Here is a 22,190-nt window from a genome sequence, read left to right as displayed (position 1 = left end):
ATATTTCCGTCGACGTTTAACACCTGCTCTCACATATGGACTCAAAGTCAAATCCCTAGATGAGAAATTATAAATGATACACATGAATGTTGATTGTACAACTACTCATAATCTCAGTTTACATATCGTTATCTTTATCAGAAAGCTTCCTAGTCATTTCTTAGTCTTGTTACTCTCATTGGTGGTCGGGAAAGTGTATAGTAAACTTGTGTATATGGATGTATTATTATAGATCGTAACAGTAGATAAGTAGAGTCAAGTTCAAATCTCATTTGAAGTAATAACATTAGGATCTAGTTACATTTAGGTGTCTAATTTCAAATAAGATCCGTATCCAGGTAAGCATGTGATAACAATATACAATGAAACCTATAATTTTTCAATTATGAACAGTTGAGTAAATCATCTATGTTTTTTGCTGTTGTTGTTATCTCTGCATTTCTTCTTCTTCATCAGGTATTGTCTCTGTGGACGGTTCATTAATATCACAAGAGATAATTCTTGGAGCTGATCGAACTTATCAAAATACTTTCAAAGGTGTCATTGGTGGTAAGTTAATGATAAAGTGAATTTATTTTCTTTAACTTACCATTCTAGTTAAGCCATAATCTATGAAATATGATTTAATGTTTACGATCAAGATTTATCAAAGTATAGACCTTCAACACCGATGGAATTAGTACGTCATTAATAGGGGGAATACATAATGTATGAAGTTAGATGATTATATTGTCATAAGACAATGAGCGGATTTATTTATTTAAACACATAAACATTGGCACAAGAAGGCACCAAATAGATATGTGCCACATAAATGATTTAATTTGTGTAAGGGCTGGGATACTTCCCGGGTGCCCAAACCAAAGCAAGTCGTTTTTTTAAGGGAGCCACACCTCAAGCCTTTGACATAAAGGTCTAATTCAAAAGACAGTGGAGCAACATTAAGAGATTCAGTACCATCTTAGTCGGTGACAAAGAATGCGTTCTATGCCATTTCTCCCATCAGGATTCTGGAGCCCATGATCAATGATCACTGGAAGTTCTCTTAAAATCTTATATTTTAATCCCATTTGCAAATGAAGTTAGGGAAGGAGGATTCATTTGTGAATTTACAAAACGAGTCCCAGAGTGAACATCAACTCTGAGATGCAAGTACATCCAGCTGACGAGTTCCCAATAGGACGAAACGCGCGTCAAACTGGATTCCACTGGTAGCTATTATCCATCTTTACTTGTATCAAACATTCAACTGATTTCAAATCAGTCTCTTTTCTAAGCCCTTTTATTATGATTACTGATGCTATAATTACCATTTATCGATTAATATTGATATTTTGGATAGATTTATTTGACATTATCATTACCCTTTCAATAAGGTAGTAGATACATCTATGAATTTGATCGATTCAATGAAGTACACAAAGAAAAATGTAAAAAAATTTTTTTTCTTTTTTTATTGTTTTTACGATTTTCTAAAAATATTAAAAAATTTTTTTATTTCAATAATGATAACCTTAGAATACCTGAAATAGATGTGAACTCTTTCGCCCCCTCTCTCTTTCCCTCTCTCTCTCTCTCACACACTCCTTGTGTATCTTTCATTCTTATAATGAAAAGGTGAAAAATAGAACTATGAAAAAAATGTAAATTTGTAAAAACTTATGAAGAGTTAAGAGAAATAAATAAGCAAACCAAAAAAACAACTTAGCGAATAAACAATTACAAATCCTTTTTTACTCACTGCTGAAGAGTCCCAGAATTGGACGAAACGGCCGTCTAGTGCTTCCAGGTTTTCCATAGTGGTCTAGCTTCAATCGACTGATGATTTCAACTTGTGAAATTAATCAAAATGAGTTCATTTCATTACGCACTGCTGAAGAGTTCCACAATAGGACGAAACGGCTGTGCAGTGCTTCTAGGTTTTCCATAGTGGTCTAGCTTAAATTGACTCATGATTTCAACTTGTGAAATTAATCAAAATGAGTTCATTTCATGTTCTAAGTATGAATCCCAAGAGGAAGTAACAATTTCGTCAAGATTAATGTTTTCAAGTGATTTGATGAGTGTCATTTAACACGGCACATAGGTTCCAGGTATGTCACTTGAACGTTTCTTCATGTTTCAAACTTATCAACTGGATGTAATTTTATCTCAAGTGTTGATGCTTATAACGAAATTCAAATGTGTGGTACTTACTTAAGCCTATTACCCCTCATTGAGGAGAATAGGCCACCGACTAGCATTCTCAATCGAACTCTGTTCTGGATAATCCTTTACAGTTGCTTTCAGTTTCTATTCATCCTTACGATGTCTACTTTCAATTCCTGACACAATATATTTTTTTGGTCTCCCTCCTTTTCATTGTTTTAAAAATGTTAACACTTTACAATTATTTAGTAGATATGATATGTTCAGAAGGGGTTTTGTGGAGATTTCAGTATTTTTCAAAGTTGAAATCATGAGTCGATTGAAGCTAGACCACCATGGAAAACCTGGAAGCACTGGATGGCCGTTTCGTCTTATTATGGAACTCCTCAGTGGCAGTGCGCATCCACGATCCCGCACTTGCGAGATTCGAACACAGGACCTACCGGTCTCGAGCCAGAGCACTTAACCGACAGACCACTGAGCTGGCATCCAACGGTGTTAATGTCTAACTTCAACTGATCCACGAAATTGAGCAACCATTCACCAATGTCATCAGTGAGTTGATATCTCCCAACAGACCTGATTGAACTCCACTGGACGAAACGGCCGTCTAGTGCTTCCAGGTTTTTCATGGTTGGTCTAGCTTTCACTTGACTCATGAATTGGACTATACTTTTTTCATTAAAACTGAAAAGTGTTTTGTGCCGACCATAATGTCTTTATCGAACTGTAAACACAAGATCAAACAAATGGTAACTTAATTAACAAGTACAAACCAATGTGTAACTCAAGTGTTAAGATTCATTAAACTTCTATGGGAGGGGGCCCACATTGAAATAGATACAACGGGATTCGAACCTAAAACTTTCAGGGTGAAAACGTAATGATTTTTTTTTCTCTCTCGGTAAACTAACATTTCCATTCACAAATGGTTTGGTTAAACTTTTTCACTTCAATAATATCTGATAAATATTCATTTCTAATACATCTCCCTTATAGTACACATATACATACACAATTGTGCATATGTGGGTAAATCACTCCTCCACTTCTTTTCTCTCTCTCTCTCCATAAATTGTTTCCATAGCGTCATAAACTAGTTCTGTCTTTTGAATTACTTCTTTTTCTATCAATGGATATGGTGAATCATTTCAATCGTGTATGTATGTGTATGTTTACAAGGGAGGGAGGATAGTGATTACATTACTACTATATATCTTACGTAACTTATTAGATCAGAATGAGAAATACAATTACAGTTATCATTACAACTATCTAAAATTGTAATAACAAAGTGTTCCCCTCCTGTCAAGATATATGTTTGTATAAGAAACACAATAAGGAAAAAGGTAGAATGATATAGTAATTGCAAAATACACATACACGGTTATCAAAATGATACAAAATATAGAACTGTAAAGAAAACTATCATCACCATTCATTATTACCAAGAATATGATGTTTACTGTTGAAGAGGGAGAGAGAGAGAGAGAAAGTGAAAGGGAGAGGGGGAGGGAGGTAGAGAGAGAAAGAGAGCAATTGGGGGGGGCAAAACTCTATAAATCTATCCATACTGATGATATACTATGTGGTAACATTTATCATTCATTCATTCATTTGATAATGGTATTAGTAGCTATGGGCTGTTTATTTAGTTTCGTTAATTTAATCATAAATAATATTCAATTAGTTTCTCATTTTCTTGCTTGTATAATGTTTAAGGGTAAATGTATGATATTTCGATATTATTACGTAAAAGGTTCATTATGGCTATCCATCGTTCTGTAAAGTTTATTTCTATATTTAGTAGTGTACTAGTTTAAAGAAGTTTCTTTAAGTTGAATTTATGTAATTCAACATTTACTGGTGTGAACTAGATATAAATAAATGTTGTTGGTGATTGGTCAATATTTCAACGGTTATGATTGGTTAATCTTTTTTTGTAGAATTTTTTTTTAATTTTATGGATTCAAAATCTGACTCAAAACCGCTATATGACACTGCTATTAATTAATTTGGGGTGGTTGGTGGAGATTGAATTAGTTCACTACTCTTATATTCTATGTGGATTACTTGGAGTTCACTCTTCGTGGCTTTAAAATATCGTTACGGGCTACCCGATATGTATGCTTTTGTATATGAATTGTATGAGTTCCAGCTTATGTAGTTGTGAATGTAGATATATACAAAGGGTACTCGCTGGGCTCACAAAAGAAACGTAAGCTCAGAAGGTGTCTGCCCTATGCCTAGTAATATCAGCGGCCTAAACCATCAGGTCAAAGACATAATAAAATGATATGATAGCAAATACTATAGAGAGGTAACTGTCAACCCTTCCTGAAAGAGTGTGTATGCTTATGTGTATGTCATAAGGTGCATAGACGAAAGTCCTTTTACCAGTGGTATACATGTAATACGTAAGAGACAGTTAGTTGTGGCGTATATGTTCGAAGGGAGCAGTGACAACCTACCCTCCCAGGTGAGTGAATATACCTATGCGTATGCTATGGGTTGCATTGGGTGAAAACTTATGCGTCACCGGTATGCATGTAACGTATATTTTCCTCAGATGCCACGCTCTCATGCCAAGAATCGGAGGGATTTGACTTCCCCACAAAATCACATCCACGCGGTGGGTTTGTGAACCTTTCAAAGCGGAAACCATTTGCAGAAATACCAACCGGTTTCATCAAATAAGGTTAAGTGTTCGCGCGCGAGACCGATCGCCCTAAGTTCGAATCCCGCAGGAGAGATCGTGGATGAGCACTTATGAGGAGTCCCACAATAAGACAAAAAGGGCTGTCCAATGCTTTCAGGTTTACAATGGTGGTCTAACATCAATTTGTTCATGATCTCAATCAAAAACATAATAATATCCACAATCCCATACTGATATTAATCAGATAAAGTTTGATCAACTTTAATACGGCTGCAACACCACATCGCATTTTTCTGGGTAGGATAACTGAAATTGGCTAATAAAAATGTTGAAATAAATCAATTCACTCCCTAATGACTGAAGTCCATTCGGCATCTGACTCATGAACAGTCTAACAAAACTGATTAGAGATCAAATGATTAGTAGGATACGGAGTACTTGAGTGAATGTATTCTAGACTACAGCGCGAACGCAACGAGTTAAAACTCAGATACATTGGACTTCTGGCACACAAACTCATTTCGTCGTTAATAATCCATATTTTATTATGTGAATCAAGATACTTTTCATTCTGAAAGTAACGAAAAAAAAAAGAAATGGAACAACTCCAGGATACAATCTGAATACACCGTTGGGATTTCTCAGTCTCACTGTTCGCGGTCACTCTGTTATTTGTTCAACAGAAGATCATATGCGAACTTAATAATTTGATCACACGGGCAATATTAAGAAGCTCCGCTAACATGTAACGAAGCTCACCCTCCTTTCAATGTATCCATGGAATCAAAATTATATTTACGTATATTCATAAATATATGTAGACCAATACAAGTCACGTCCCTCTCCTTATAATTATTCTTTTTTTTCCATTCAAAATAAACAGCTTTCTACTGGAACGGACAATATTTAATTAATCAAATTGGTTCACTTGCCTCCAATACTAAAGTCATGGTTGCTCCAGGTAGAAATGTTGCTAAAAGTATGGATGAAATAGTTGTAGTACTTATGCCTGAATTATTAAAACCAATTAAACCAAACATTCCTGATGATAAACCATTACCTGAAGTTCTACCAGATGGTATCATATCAGGTGGTGTTGTTATGCCTGGTTTAGGTACTAGAAATGAAGATCATGGAGGTAAACTTCATATATCCGGTAAGTGATTAGTTTTTCTTTCTTGTTTAATAAATGAAAATTATCTTTATTGATTGATTGTTAGTGTCATAAATAATCACAAGTGTTTCGTCCTCAAACGAGACTCCTCAGTAAGTAGTACATATCAGTAATCTCTCAATGAATTGAATTGGATATCTTAGAGCATTAAAGTAAACGAGTTACATCTAAATCATCAAATCATCATCTATTGAATCTATTCACAATATCATTCATTGTCTTCATCTTCGCACTCATAATGAAAACAGAATTCCATTTAATACATTCTTAAAAAATGATTAGATTTAATTGAAACATTAAGGAATTTGATTAACTTAATTACATCATGTGAAATACCGAAGTCAGTATGTGGTGGTTATTATTACTGCTACTACTACTACTACTACATTAGAACACCATGGTGAGATGATAATGTAAATAGTTGACAACCAAGGGGTTAAGTGTAATCATTTCATGTTGTTGTTGTTGTCGTTGCTGTTGTTGCTTAGTGACTATGTGTGTGCCTGTGTGTGTATTTTAATGAGTAATTGAATCTAGAAGCTAAAACAAAATATTTGACAGTATTAGTTACATTTATGTAATAAATGCTTACTACTTGTATTTATACCGGTTTACATTGATTGATTAGTTGAATAATGATAAATATCTGGCCTTTAGCATAGCTGATCTTGGTATCTGACAGATTCTGGGCACTGAATCAAAAAACCTGATTACCTTTTGTCAACTTGTATCATTTGTGAAATAGGCGAGATGTTTATGTGCCAACTAAAGGAATACATGTAGGTTACTAGTATTCTATCATCGATGTCTTCGATGTGTGGGATCATAGAGTAAGCAATGCTTGAAGTAGTGAATCTTCATCAACTGAGATAGTTCGGATATGTGTTATGTATGCGGAACTATCACCTACCTTGATGGGAGAAGTTTTATGATGGATGAGTAGGCTGGAAGGGAGTTAGGGGCAGCCAAACCAAGACAAGGCATCAGTTCATGAAGTCACTGACAATTGGACATTTATTAAATAAACTGAGTGGTTCTATTCAAAACGTTTCATTGTCCATTAAGGGACTGTATCAGAATGATCAGTTTCAAAATAGAAATTCAACCAGTGTTTTTGGTAGATAATGTTATTTGTGATAATTTTAAAAGGTTTGTATTGTGTTCTGTGGTCTGATTTCATTATGCCATATATAGTTCCTATGGTATATCAAGCTTATTACACAAATCAAAAGCATATAAACAGTTGTCTTTCTAACACAGATTATGACATTTGGGCTAAAACATCGACTAAGTGCCAGACTTATTGCCAGACTGATTGCGCTTCTCTTTCATAATCTCTGACTTTTGACTCTGAAAAGGTTCGTGTGCGTAGACGTATTGTGTCTTTGTATTCACTCAGTTTATCACTTTATTAAGTTAAAAACAATCCATTACACAAGTCAGCGGCTATTTGGAATCATTAGGTAACGCGGTGGCGTTTGAAATGAACGGTACTGCGTCCGAGTCCCGGAATGTACATCAACTCTGGGGTGCAGGTACATCCAGTGGGACGAAACGTGCTTTCTGGATTCCACTGCTAACCACTAGTTATTTCCGTCGAAAAGACTTGTGACTTAGAATGTACATATGTCAAAAGAGACTGTTCGATTGCAGTTCTAAACACAAAAAGGAAGATGCAAACAACCAACGTGTGTGAATGCAAAATGACCTGAATGATCAAAGCGGATGAAAGTAACTATTAATTGAAGTAGATTGAAGTATTTAACTTCAGCTGATATTTTTGAAAACGTGGCGACTTCAGTCTAATAAACGACTCAGCACTTTGTTCATTCCACTAACTAAACACAGTTAGACAAGCAGTATAAATTAGGGGGTATCGGAAAGTTGTTTCTTTCTAGTATAGAACTCTTCAAAAGTGAGCACAAATGACTACGAATGGAAATCTAACCCAAGACATTCAGTTATCATGATAAGAGGTTAACTTTGACACCACTAAATCGTTATAAAAGTCTACTTTAGAAGAATTGTGGACGACATTCACTTGCTGATATACCACAGTGGACCTATTCTTGTTCTTGAATGTAGTAACCATATTTAACTTATTCAGAGTAGAAACTCGTAGTAGTTTTATATTAGACGCTTATCTTATTACACGTTGAATCTTAAATATTATTTTTTTCACATTGGAGTCATATCGTCAGATGTCGATAGGATTCAACAAATTGTAGGTTTCCTCTAAGGTAAACAAAAACACCTTGAACTGATAACATTCATTTCTGTTCAATTCTACTATGATCAACTTTGAATCATGTTATATAATCCCGAGAGCAGTTATTATCGTCAAAGACATACATGACTGACACAATGCAGTAACCCACATCTTCATTTCATTATTTTAGTCTATTCAATTGATGTAAACAGGATCATTTGCTGGAAACAGTTTCCAACTCATCAAACATTTTGTAATGTCACGATGATTTCTTACATCTTGAATAATTCATTGCGTTTTACCCTTTTATCTCCTTTCCAATCACAACGACTTACAAATATTAGATGGTAATATTTATGGTGCCGGTGCAACTGGAATTAATGCTGGTACTGGATTGATTCTTTCTCAAGCTGGTGGACTATTCGGTTTAGGCGGTGCTATGATTGATGGTCTATTAGCTGGATTATTATTAGCTTTGTTATTATTAATTTCTGCTTTAATATGGGCATGTTGGAGATGTAAACCTGGATGTTGTGGTTGGTGTGCTGGTAAATCAAATGGATTAGCTGGACGTAGTGCATGGAGTCGATTAGCTGCTATATGTTGTGCTGCTCCTGAAAGTGCTATTATTGGTGAGAGTTCTTTCAACAAATTTCTTTCTTATTTCAAATCACTAAGAATGTCTACAATTTGTGTATTACTATATAATGACCGATGTCACGTATATGGAGTCTTAAAGCTGATGTAGGGTGATGGTTGGAGGTCGTCGACATAAAACCGTGCTTGACATAGGTTTCGTGCTATTTGAAACTTGCTAGCAAGGTGTACTTGTAATCTTGAGGGAATAGATGCTCCCTGGAGAATTTGACACCACGTCACCTAACGTTATAAATAAGGACGTTACCACTGATCCATACAGGTGGTTACTGTACACTCTGTTGGCAATTATCAAATAACACTAAATCTAGATCTAGGGTTTCCTCGCGATCACCCTCAAACACCATTATATAAACTATAATGGATTATATCCTCCCTTTCTTATGTTAAGTCCCGTTGTCTTGGGTATTGATACTGGTATGTAGGTGCATCTAACTGACGAGTCCAAAATAAGACGAAACCACCAATTAACTTTATTTATGAAGACTGTTGTCGTTTTTCCTCATGCTAAGTTCTTGTAACTCATTTAACTATAGTCATTTTTATCAAGGGGAAACATTTTATTCTCAAGTAAGATATCATTCTCGAACCTCAATTTTGTTATAAATATATATCAAACGAAATTAAGGAGATAACAGATAAGTAGGGTTGGATATATAGATGGTGAAGCTCTGGAAGATGTGAAAACTTTCACATACCTGGACAGCGTCATTGATGAACAGGAAAGATTCAGTGTAGATGTAAAGATAATGATTGGCAAAGCAAGGGCAGTATTCCGACAGTTGAAGAACATGTGGAACTCATTACGAACTTTTACGGTATGGAGCTAAAACTTCAAGAACTACCACAACCATCATCTAAGAAATACAAGTATTTATAAACAAACTGTCTACGTAAAATATTCGTCATCCGTTGGTCGGATACCATCAGCAACAACCTCCTGTGGGAGAGAGCTAACAAACTTCCATCTGAAGAGGAAATTAGGACAAGTCACTAGAGGTGCATAGAATATACGTTGCGGAAATCATCATTTTTCACGGTTAATCTAACTAAATCAATCCATGATATAAACAATGAGCATATCAATTCGACACCAAGTATACACATGTGGAGATTTGAATAGTGATATTCTTTTTAACAATTCATTACTGTCAATGTAAATATCTACTGAAAACATTCAAATGAAACTTGGTAGTAGGTTAAAGTTCTAACAGTTATATGCTCTAATTCGACTTAGTTTGTACTATGTTGATTGACCTATCCCTAACCAATCAGTGTTAGTGTGCTGATGGAAATAGAGATAAGTCTAGTGTCTAGTGTCAGGGGTGGGATTCGAACCCACGCCCATAGAGTTTGTTGGCATATGAATGTAGTTTGCTTGCATACTTTATTCTAATATGATAGAAGTCAAATGAGGTATCATGGTCAGGGAACGCATTAGCTAGTAACAAGAATAAAATGAATCTAGAATAATCCGTAGAAAGAAAATCTCAGTGTTCAAATAACAGCACAAGCAGAATCTTCTTGTTTAAGTAGTAAATTGCTAGTCGAGATTACATGTGGACTGAAAATGTAGTTATCTGTTTGCAGTATGGGGGTATGGATATTGTTGAACTTCATTAAAATCATGAACTATTCTAAGTTATAACACCATTGAAAACCTGGAAGCACTAGCCGGCTGACACGTACAGACACCTGACTTCCAAACCATTAAGTCGTTCAATGATGTTGATGTCTAACTTCAATAAGACCGAAAGTTTTGGGTTCTATTCGCGCATTCAAGATTGTGTATACTCACTGCTGAGGAGTCCTACACTAAGACGAAATGACCGTCGAGTGATTCCGGGTTTAAAATGTTGGTCTAACATTGATCAGTTTATGATTTTATTGCAATTATTTGACTTAGCTAAGTGTATCTACGATTAATCAACCACCTTATCATTATTATTATTATTATTATTATTATTATTATTATCATTATCATTCATGTTTATTTCCATTTTCTTTATGTTCTACTAGTCAAAGAAAAGAAACATTTACTGGTAAGCAACTAAAAACGTCTTCTTTTTCACTTTGTTTTTATTGTTGTCATTGTTACTGTCAACACCACCATTGTGTTTATTGATTATCGTTCGATTAGTTAATCCTTTGTTGTATTCTATGGTTCAATTCCCATATTATGTACACTTTCTACGGTATCCCAAACCCAATATGTAAAACGAAAAAACTGAAATGAGTCAGAATGTTTAGACGTCAAACTGGATAATAATGTATACGATGTTTACTTACTTACTTACGCCTGTTACCCCTCATGGAGGAGCATAGGCCGCTCACCAGCATTCTCCATCCAACTCTGTCCTGAGCCTTCCTTTCCAGTTCTTTCCAGCTAACATTCATCATTTTCATGTCTGCTTCTATTTCCCGGTGTAATGTGTTCTTTGGCCTTCCTCTTTTTCACTTCCCTTCCGGATTCCAAGTTAGGGATTGCCTTGTAATGCACATTGGTGATTTCCTTAATGTATGTCCGATCCACTTCCAACGTCTTTTCCTAATTTCCTCTTCAGCTGGAAGCTGGTATACGATGTTTAGGTATATATATAAGTATTTTTGTCCTTCTGAATCATTCAAAGACATGTTGTTTGAGATCTTGACTGGGTATACAGTTGAACTGCTTAACAAAAACTCCAAATGATTGATAGTGTTGAGAATTGTTATGTCTTTTTCCTCCAGTCAATTAGCACGTGACGAAGTTGCCAATCTCTATAACGACTCATAACTTTGTTCCTGTGATAAACCTATGATGTGTCAAAACAGCGCTAGCAGACTTGATTCAACTCTGAGTCCTTATTAATCCTCTGTATAGCAATTTCTTGCCTAGCTGTGTCTGTTTGAATCCCGAACACAAATCTCAGCTTCCACTGTATGAATCATGTATTTCAGACATACGCAGTTTATATACAAGCAGACCTAACCGCATCACATCATAAAATGGATGAAGCCAAATTGTCTGTGAGTGTGAGAGTCTGTAACCAATCTATTGAGAATAAGTTTGGAATGGTTAATCGTATAGTCGTAGCCAATAGGTCATACGGAAGCTTATAATAAGAGGGGTATGAATATATGCATAACATAGTTACATAATAGTTATCCAATAAGAATATATGTAATAATAGTCCACGAATAATCCCTAGCAGTTACCATTCATTTATTCATCATTCACATGTAACAAATGTGGTTTCATTATTCATAACTGTTCCTTTAAACTGAACAGTATTGACTAGGATGTCATGACAATATCGATCGAGAATAAGGTTCATTATTTGGCTTTATGTGTAGATATTTTATCTTATTTGATAGAGTTTGTTTCGTCATATCTATCCTACTCTTTCCTCCTACTTTCCAGAGTGACAACGGTAACGTAGGTATAGTAGATGGAGCAGCGGTAAGTTTTATGGATTGTTTTCATTGTTGATTTGTTCATCGATATAATTACTTACTTACTTACGCCTGTTACTCCCAATGGAGCATAGGCCACTGACCAGCATTCTCCAACTCACTCTGTTCTGAGCCTTCCATTCTAGTTCTATCCAATTTTTGTTCATTCTTCTGATGTCTGTCTCCATTTCCCGGCGCAATGTGTTCTATGAATTAGGCAGTTAATTCCTAAAAGTGTTATTATCATTCTGGATATGACGTGTAGACAACTGTCGACATGAGTATGATTAACAAATTATTAAAAGTTTGAATTGAGGCCGGTTGAGAATTTTTAGAAGCCTATAGTATTCAACTCAATCCTCAATCACTTAAATGATCGATATTAATCCAGTCTATCAACGCTTATTGTTCAATTGGTTATATGGTCATAAGTTAATCTGTGAATGTGACATTAACAAAGATTTTGATATCATTCATCTCTCAAATCAATGTTACATTATTGAATGTAGTCAGTTGTAGTTTAGAAGTAGGAGTATGAAATCGGATCATACGATTATAGAGTTTATGAACTGCCAGTTTGCTTTTCGACAATCTGACTAATGAGACTGGTAGGTCCTGGGTTCGAATCTCGCGAGGCGGGATCGTGGATGCATACCGCTGAGGAGTCCCATAATAGGACGAAACGGCCGTTCAGTGCTTCCAGGTTTTCCATGGTGGTCTAGCTTCAATTGACTCATGATTTCAACTTTGAAAAATACTGAAATCTCCACAAAACCCCTTCCGTTTTCGATAATTTGACTAATGACCTTTTATTTGACCAATAATAGAAGGTCTATGAGCAGTGACCACGAACTCTTAATTTCTATTGGTCCAAAGGTCTCCTAATCTCGATATCCAACTCAAAAAATAAATAAACCATCAATTTTTATGTCATCATCAAGACTCGAGAACTCATAGAATTATGTGCATTGATTACTTAAAAGTTTATGCCACAAATCAGAACTCGTAATTTCATAGTTGAAATCATGAGTCAATTGAAGCTAGACCACCATAGAAAACGTGGAAGAACTGGACGGCCGTTTCGTCCTATTGTGGAATTCCTCAGCAGTCAGCATCGTAACTTGCACTTAACGAATTCATAAGCGATTTTAAAATGGAACAATAAGCAAGTGTAGAGACTGTAGAATTTTCACTGTTTAAATCATGAACTGATCTTAACTAGACCATAATTACGAACCTAAAAGTGCTGGACAGTTGTTGTGCGCATTCACGGTTCTGTACCCGGAAACCAAATTTTCAGTTTGGCGCGTGAACGTCTAACCTTTAGATCACTGAGCCGACATCCAATGGTATTAATATCTAACTTCGATTAATTCACGGTATTGGATAGTTCTCATCTATTACTGGCGGTTAATTGGTGAGATCTCCAGAGCCCTAACACATATATCGACGCTTGATAAGTGAGAATGAAAGTTTAAGAATAAAACAATACGAATATAACATTAAACGATCATTTTAATAATTACATAGTAGAAGCGAATATAACAATCCCTCCCCAGGCAATAGCTCTGAAACATCTATTTCTCCCAGTTATTTTCTTTGATTTAACATACTCATCATCAGATCATGTTTCTATGCATTTTTTCATACAAATGTTTTCGTCTTCCTTTTATCTTTATTAACACAGACTGGTGGTATGACTGCAACAAGTCTACAATCATTACAAACACAATCACGTATAGTTAAAGCACCTCTATCGGTAACCAGTTATCCTATAGGACATAATCATAGATTGGATCTCACAGATCAGTAAGTTTGAATTGATTTTATGTATATGAAAGTTTAACCTACAGCTTGATCCTAGTCAGACAATCGTTCCACCACAGAATTATACTTTCCAATAAGATACAGAAATTACTTCACGGAGGATCAAATCCGGTAGAATCGTCACGTCGGTCTGAAATAGTTTAAACTTCAGACATCTCATCGATAGTAGGGAGATAACTGAGTATGACAAAAGGTTATATTCTTTTTCGTATGTTATCCATGGTTCTTTGTTTACAAAACTACAGAATAAATAATTTTCCAGAAATTTAGAAATATAATCTGTATTTTGTGGCTAAAACGATTAAATCATTCATCGAATTAACAGAGTGAGCGCTAAAAATAGATCTGATCACCTCTTCATTTTATTATCTAATCTCAATTCTCACTAGTGACTGACTTCAAAGGATGTTTCCTTGAGTTCTAGTGGGAAGCAGTGACCAGTGGAGTTCAACCAAATCTGTTGTAGAGATATCAACTCACTGAAGACAATTGGTGAACGGTTCCTCAAACATCGTGGATTGGTTGAAGTTAGAGATTAACACCGTTGGATGCCAGCCAGCTCAGTGGTCTATCGGTTAAATGCTCTGGCGCGAAACTGGTAGGTCCTGGGTTGGAATCTCGCGAGTGCGGGGTCGTGTATGCGCACTGCGACTGAGGAGTCCCATAATAGAACGAAACGGTCGTCCAGTGCTTCCAGGTTTTCCATGGTGATCTAGCTTCAATTGAATCATGACTTCAACTATAATCTCAACATCATTGGAAAATAATGCACAATGTAGTAATCACTCTTTTGTAGATATCTTTTTAAGTATGTAATGTATTCTCTGTACAGGTGAAACAACATTTTCAGTAAAAGGGTTGTAGATATTGTTGAATTTTCCTTAGTTCATGAATCAGTCCTAGGTAGACAGCCATAAAAGATCTGGAGGTACTGGATAGCTATTTTGTCTCATAATACGACTCATCAAGAGTGTGTATCAACGATTCTACCACCTACTAGATGTCAGAGGAAATTTTCGGAGTCTTAGTGAGAAGCTTTGAAGTGTCATTCAGCCGTATCATGTGTGAGAAATTTACCCGCTGAAGACTATAGAGAATGGTTGCTCAATATCGTTAACTGGCTAAAACTAAATTTTTCTAACATTGGATCCCGGCTCAGTGGACAAGTTGGACAAGAAGATTGAACGATAAGATGATTAATTTAACGTTGGATTTTGATGTGAATTGATATGTCAACAAGAAACTTAAAGATTTTGTGAGGTTCAGTTCCTAATGTTGAGTTCATAAGTGTATGTAGTTGAGAAGTCTTTACTTAAAAACAGAACAACTATCTAGAGCTTTCTTATTTTCAAAGTTTTCCAGTTGATATCAGTCGGTGACGAAGACCAATCTGAACTACAGAAGTTACGTACTACGGTCTAAAGAGGGTTATAAGTTAGTCTGAGGAAATAGGATTGAGAGCTGGGGTTCGAAATTAATGTTCGACTTTCCATCATGAACTGACATCAGCTATAGTGTCATATGGATATATGAATTGCGCTCTGAAATCCACGAACTCTTATCTTGAATCTAATTAGTCTGTCTTCATATTGTAGTCTCACAAACTTTTCCAACTGTCAAACTATCTCTGAAGTTCTTTTTTCTTAGTTGGTATCTTTGTGTTCAACACGTTTCTGTTTAATTTGAAAATTTCAGAATCGGAGCATCAGGTATTTCCACTATACGTATTGATCAACCAGTAATGGATGATTTAAGCGCTCGTCAAAATGTTTACAATATGGAAGGTATGAAAGTTGATTGTGTTGTCATTACTAAGAATAGTAAATATGTTGTCACTGGATCTGGTATGGGACCACCACAAGTATGGGATACTCAAGTAAGTTAATTAAGTAGAAATGTTTTCAATGTGTTTTGGTAATGTATCTCGGCGAGACTATAATTTATGGACGAGCCAATCAGAAGCGTTTGAGGGACTTCAAGGTCACGGCGCCTATTTCAGTACCTGATGCTCACGTACGGTTGGTTCACAGAGAATTTTGACACTTGACAATTAAGCCGTTACAACAAATGAAACTACTAAGAAGTTGCTGTATTTGTAATTACGAGTATTAAATGACTTGTAGATCTTGTGCAGACTACCATGATGTTGTCCTTCGATGTAATATATGTTGAAGGAAGACGTTTGCTAGAATAAGAACCTTTATCGCTCGATCCAGATTGAGACTAAGGCATATTAAAATATATTTTCGTCAACTGTATAATAAAAGCACCAGTAACATTGGCTGCAATAATCGCAGATGTTACTGAAGCTCCGGCTGTTCAGTGGTATGAGTGTTGTGGGGACATATCCATAATAAAATTGATAAACTTACACAACCGGAGTACACACAAACAATAATGAAGCTATGTGGTCGAGGCTGAGAGGGTTTTTATGACCTTATCATGGTTCCAGAGATCAACTATTATGGAGGCATATAGATGAGTTCCTCTACCTTATGCATTACGATTTTGGAACCTTTGAACCTTTTTCTAACATTGACAAGGTTTTGGACCATATAAAAGAAGTGCATCCAATTTAATTATTTGGTTTTGTATAATATATTTTCACTGATCGGCTAACGTTTCTCAAGGTCACTTAGGATTCGTTCAAAGGTCGCCCGTAAATTGTAGTCTCGCCTGTATCTCTTTAATGTCCCTTTCAATTCTGTCATATCGAAGCAATTATTAGTTTACAAGAGATTCTATCGTATTCATTCATGATAACCATCTTGATTATCACACATTTTTATTTAAGAAACAGTTCGATAAACGAAGGTAGAGATTTTTATTGTCGAGTTCTTTTCATTCGTTAGGATTGTACCACCGTTCTCCATCCAACCCTGTCCTGGGCAATCCTTTCCAGTTAACATTCATCCTTTTCATATCTGATTTCATGTCATATTACTTAATAAATAAACCTTCATTCAGTGTTAAACATTCTGCCCTGTGATGTCAACTCATTTAACCTAGTAGTCCCTACATCAAGAACCGGACAAACATGACTGGTTTCATTTGGGTAGCTAATAAAAACTAGGAAACACTGGATAGTTGTCTCTTCCTTGTGTACGAACCCTCAACTATGTGCACTTATAAATTGTTTGGGGATCGAACACAGGACCTTCAGATCTATCATTGAGCGTTTAATTCTAAGACCATTGAACCATCATCCAATTCTCATAGTTGAAAGCATGAGTCAATTGAAGATAGACCACCAGGTAAAACCTGGAAGCACTGGACGGTCGTTTCGTCCTATTGTGGGACTCCTCAGCAGTGCGCATCCAATTGTTTACGTATCTAACTCCAAACAATTCATCATCTCCACAAACCTTTTATACAGAAAAAACATGACAATAGTTAATTATTAGTGACTGATTAATCAAAACGTTGATTTGGGTTTAGTCTACTGTATAACTTCATTTAAACAATTGATTATTTGAAGTTATGTAATCACTGCATCTCTCAATGTCTTGGATTAACATCATTAAGAATTGACACATATTCCTTGCTCACTCCTTCTCTTCCTCTCTCTCTTCACAATATTCCCACAGTCTGGTGATTTGTGCAAAATTATGGATGGTCAAGAATTCGGTTGTACAGATTTACATTTGGCATGTGATGATTCCGTTCTGGTCGCACAAGTATTGGATGATATCACTGGATTGGATACATTGAATGAACCAAGTGAAATTCGTGTAAAACGTCTACAGGTAAACGCCAAAAATGATATTTTTTCTATTCCTATGGTGATAGGAGAAATCTTGAGTGTTTGTGTGTGTGTGTGTCAGTCTGGTACATATGTACGTCGGTTCGAGTTACTATGCAATAAGCACATATAGATGAAATTGTCAGGTCAAATCTCAGAGGTAGGAACAGTATCAGTGGTGATAGCAAAGATTAGACATCGAAGATGAGATTCAAGAAAATATAAATTACTGAAATGAAATTAGAAAATAAGTTATGAAGAATTCTGAAGCTCGGAATTCGAACGAAGACCAAGGACGGATGCATTTGAACCATGTTTTTCTCAAAAGACTTTTGATGATTCTCTGTATCAATGGTGTTATATTGTTCAAAAGATTTTATAAACACTCTTGATTATGTCTTGAATAAGATACAGTCTTTATGATCAGTCAGTCAGCTACAACGTAGGACCAGGCACATATATGCATCGGTCCAAGTTGCAATACCTCATTAGCACAACAAGATGAATACCAAATTCATAGAAATAGTTAATTCAGTGGTGGTAATATATAAAAGAAAGATTGTATGAAAAGGATATAGTACAGAAAGAAAGACAAATATGAAGCAATTTTAATCTCACGGTTTTAGAAAAGATAAAGAGTGTATAGACCTGCGGCATTGTGATCGATTCTGAGCCATGTCACCTAGAGTCTCCAACCGTTGGTTCCGATAGTCACGCGGACCCCAACCAAGTAGTCTGCATCCACCAACATGGCTCAGAGTAGAAGTTAGTGACTTCATTGACTGATCCCACGTTTTAGTTTGGCCGCTTCTAACTCTCTTTTAACCATCGCCAATAATAGCCAGCATAGCGCGTCGTGGTAATCGTTGTTCAGACATACGTGATTGGATATTTCTTGTAACTTGCCTTTCACATTAGTTCTTAATAAAGTACAATTTAGTTGTCATCACTTCTGAAATTACTTTTGAAAAATAGAAGAATTTCCATCTTGAATCTGATTGGTTCATTCTATATATATACGGTTCCTGTTACTCATACAGAATAATCGATTTCTAGAGAAGATTCGCCAACCAGAATCCATGCTAAAGTTGCCTTACCCCAAGTGTGTCATATTTTTGTCTGTAGTCTAATGTCCTAAGCTATGACTACTAATACACTTTGAATACCATGATTAACCTTGAATTGAGGCTGAAATAATCTCAACTTCGATTATTCACTTGATATGCTCAACTTCTATTTCACAATCTCGAATTCGAATAAGAGAATATGATAAACAAGCTTCTATGGTTATATTTCAGGCACGCGATTCTTTTATCTCAAACACTCATTGGTTTATGTATACATGAATTATCGAGCCTCAATGCATTCCAAATAGGATATCATTCTTTATATTCAAAGATGCCATTATAAACAGAAAACAGATCGAACATTTCCCGACTTAATAATATGGTCGAAATCATGAGTCAATTGAAGCTAGACCACCATGGAAAACCTGGAAGCACTGAACGGCTGTTTCGTCCTATTATGGGACACCTCAGTGGCAGTGCGCATCCACGATCCCACCTCGCGAAATTCGAACCAAGGACCTACATTAACAACATTGGATACCGGCTCAGTGGTCTGTCGGTCAAGTACTCACGCGCGAGACTGGTAGGTCCTGGGTCCGAATCTCGCGAGGCGAAATAGTGGATGCGCACTGCCACTGAAGAGTCCCACTATAGGACAGGATGGCCGTACAGTGCTTCCAGGTTTGCAATATTAGTAGTCTAACATTGATCAATTCATGATTTCAGTCAAAATGAACAGAGTTGTACTATTTCTGTACAGAATATAAATTCATTTTAAAAGTTCCATCTTCTCTATCTCCATTAACGTATGAATTTTCACTGTATACACAACTGAGCGAAACAAACTAAAGAGATCGAAGTAGGAATTGATTATGAATACAGTGGTCAGCAGTATAACCTTGTATTTGCTGCTTTTAGTCTTACGGCTCTTCAACCGACCTGCCTGACATGGTAGAACCTTGAAGAAAGATTGTTCCAGCCAGTATAGCTCGATTGGTTCATCACGATAGGCAAGCTCGACCATCACGTCAAGGTAGCAGCAACAGTCGGGAACTAAAGAGATCACTTCCTTTTCTATATTTTCTTTTTTTTTTAATCTTCTTGTTTTTAGTTATGGGATTTTGCTACAGGTCGACAACTTGAAATGCCAATTGAAATTATGTGTACAGCTACTTGTATAACACGATCAAGTGAATATGTGATTATAGCACAAGTCACTCAAGAAGGACCAGCTATATTAGTATGGAATTTAACTGGGAATCAATCTGATCATATTATTCCATATCATCCAGTCAATCCATTATTAAAAGATTCTGTATCATATTTAAATATTTCATTGGATGATCGTCTAGTTGTTGCTGGATTAAATAATCCAACTGATGAATTAGCTTACTTTATGGTATTTGATTTAACTGCAAGTTATGTGGTAAGTTTTGGCTTGATTGTCATCATTTGAGTAATTAAAACAGACTAGGAATGAAGATTTTACAGGTTATAACATTTATATAAATCTGTCCATGAGACGCTAACACGGTTAGATGTCCCCTCTCAGTGGTCTGGAGGTTAAGTGTTCACACTCCAGACTGACGATCATGGGTTCGATTTCCTCGTGCAGGATTGTGGACGCGCACTGATGACGAATCCCATACTAGGTCGAAAGAGCCGTACAATGCCTCAAGGTTTCCAGTAGTAGTCTTAGATTGGTTCATGATATCAATGAGATGTTTAATCATTTAGACTAGTAGTCACGCTGTAAGTTTATTGATCGAATTCGATCAGCACTAAAAGACTAAATAAGCATGATCATGTTCACTACTTAGTCATCAGTCAATTGTAAATTATCCTAACAGAAGTCAGTCGTATCTTGAATATCTCAGTGATAACGTTTCACACTGTGAAATTTCGTGATCTGGGTTCCAATTCACCATGACGCATCAATTCCTTGAAGATTACTGGTACATCTTAATGATGAGTACCGAATAACATGAAGTTCTAGACCAAGAATAATGGCTTAAATGAAAACTCTACACAGAGCTCAAAACGCTTATGATGCATATAATCCTCAGATCATAAACAAATAACATTATGACATCTGTCTTTAATTAAGTTCGTTCACAACGGTTAAATGGGACTATGTACCAGTCATTTATAGAAGCTTTTTGGTAGCCTTTTGAAGAATCACATGGATCAGTATTTGTTTAGCGTTACTTCGGGAAAAAAACAGATTGCTTAATTGAATTATATTGATCCGACAGTAATGACAAGAAAGCAGACATATGATATCTTTCTCACCCTAGTTCTTTGATATTCCCAGTAGGATCCATGACCCTTTATTTACAGGTTGACACAGATCAATTGACGACAACTAAGACCTTAGCGCTTATTGATCCCTGAGCTCTTTCTCAACTAGTGCCCAATCAGAAGATGGAGAGTGAATTATAACTCAAAACAGACAATAATATCCTCGAAATATCCGACCACAAAGCCATACAACTATGTCATTACAATGTGTACATAACATAGTCAAAAGTGATACAAAACCAGAGTAATGGGAGAATAATTAACTATAGTAATAATTGTAGGATAGTAATACGTGACAACGATATATCAGTCAAATGAAAGCTTAGAAATAGGATCTACAAATTATGATACTCCTACAAGTTGTACTTCTACAATGTTCGTCCCATTATATCATCCCTGTTTTCAATGTCATGGTACTTACTTACTTACGCCTGTTACCCCTCGTCGAGGAGCATAGGCCGCTCACCAGCATTCTCCATCCAACTCTGTCCTGAGCAATCCTTTCCAGTTCTTCCCAGTTGTTATTCATACTTTTCATATCTGCTTCTATTTCCCGACGTAATGTGTTCTTTGGCTTTCCTCTTTTCCACTTCCCTGCCGGATTCCAAGTTAGCGCTTGCCTCGTGATGCACATTGGTGATTTCCTTAATGTATATCCGATCCACTTCCAACGTCTTTTCCTAATTTCCTCTTTAGCTGGAAGTTGGCTTGTCCTCTCCCTTAGTAGGTTGTTGCTGATAGTATTCGGCTAGTGAATATTGAGTATTTTGCTTAGATAACTTTTTATAAATACTTGTACCTTCTTGATGATGGATTTAGTAGTTGTCCACGTTTCAGCTCCGTACAGTAGGACTGTCTTGACGTTCGTATTGAAGATTCTCACTTTGAAGTTAGTTGACAGTTGTTTGGAGTTCCATATGTTCTTCAATGTCATGGTCTCATGTTGTAGCTGACTGACTGACTGACTGACT

General features: G+C 36.1%; 2 protein-coding genes across 2 annotated transcripts in view; both read left to right on the top strand.

Annotated features, from left to right (window-relative positions):
• The window catches only part of Smp_130280 (cell polarity protein), a gene marked incomplete at its 5' end in the record, with an annotated part of 121,213 nt that overhangs the window by 89,358 nt on the left and 9,665 nt on the right, over window positions 1–22,190 (top strand). Inside the window, 8 exons of the mRNA XM_018799811.1 lie at window positions 457–549; window positions 5,691–5,963; window positions 8,535–8,822; window positions 10,867–10,889; window positions 12,251–12,289; window positions 13,970–14,091; window positions 15,805–15,985; window positions 17,697–17,855. Of these exons, the coding sequence (XP_018651563.1) occupies window positions 457–549; window positions 5,691–5,963; window positions 8,535–8,822; window positions 10,867–10,889; window positions 12,251–12,289; window positions 13,970–14,091; window positions 15,805–15,985; window positions 17,697–17,855 (1,178 nt within the window). The remainder of the gene's footprint in view (window positions 1–456; window positions 550–5,690; window positions 5,964–8,534; window positions 8,823–10,866; window positions 10,890–12,250; window positions 12,290–13,969; window positions 14,092–15,804; window positions 15,986–17,696; window positions 17,856–22,190) is intronic.
• Window positions 20,063–20,374, top strand: Smp_188330 (hypothetical protein; the record flags this gene model as incomplete). The annotated part of the gene is made up of 1 exon (XM_018799812.1): window positions 20,063–20,374. One exon carries the CDS (start codon window positions 20,063–20,065, stop codon window positions 20,372–20,374), a length of 312 nt encoding a protein of 103 aa, XP_018651564.1.

Source organism: Schistosoma mansoni, chromosome 3, assembly GCF_000237925.1.
Source record: "Schistosoma mansoni strain Puerto Rico chromosome 3, complete genome".
In the NCBI taxonomy this organism is placed as follows: Eukaryota; Metazoa; Platyhelminthes; class Trematoda; order Strigeidida; family Schistosomatidae; genus Schistosoma; species Schistosoma mansoni.
Note: the sequence above shows the minus strand (reverse complement) of the source record. Positions and strands in the feature narration are given on the sequence as shown.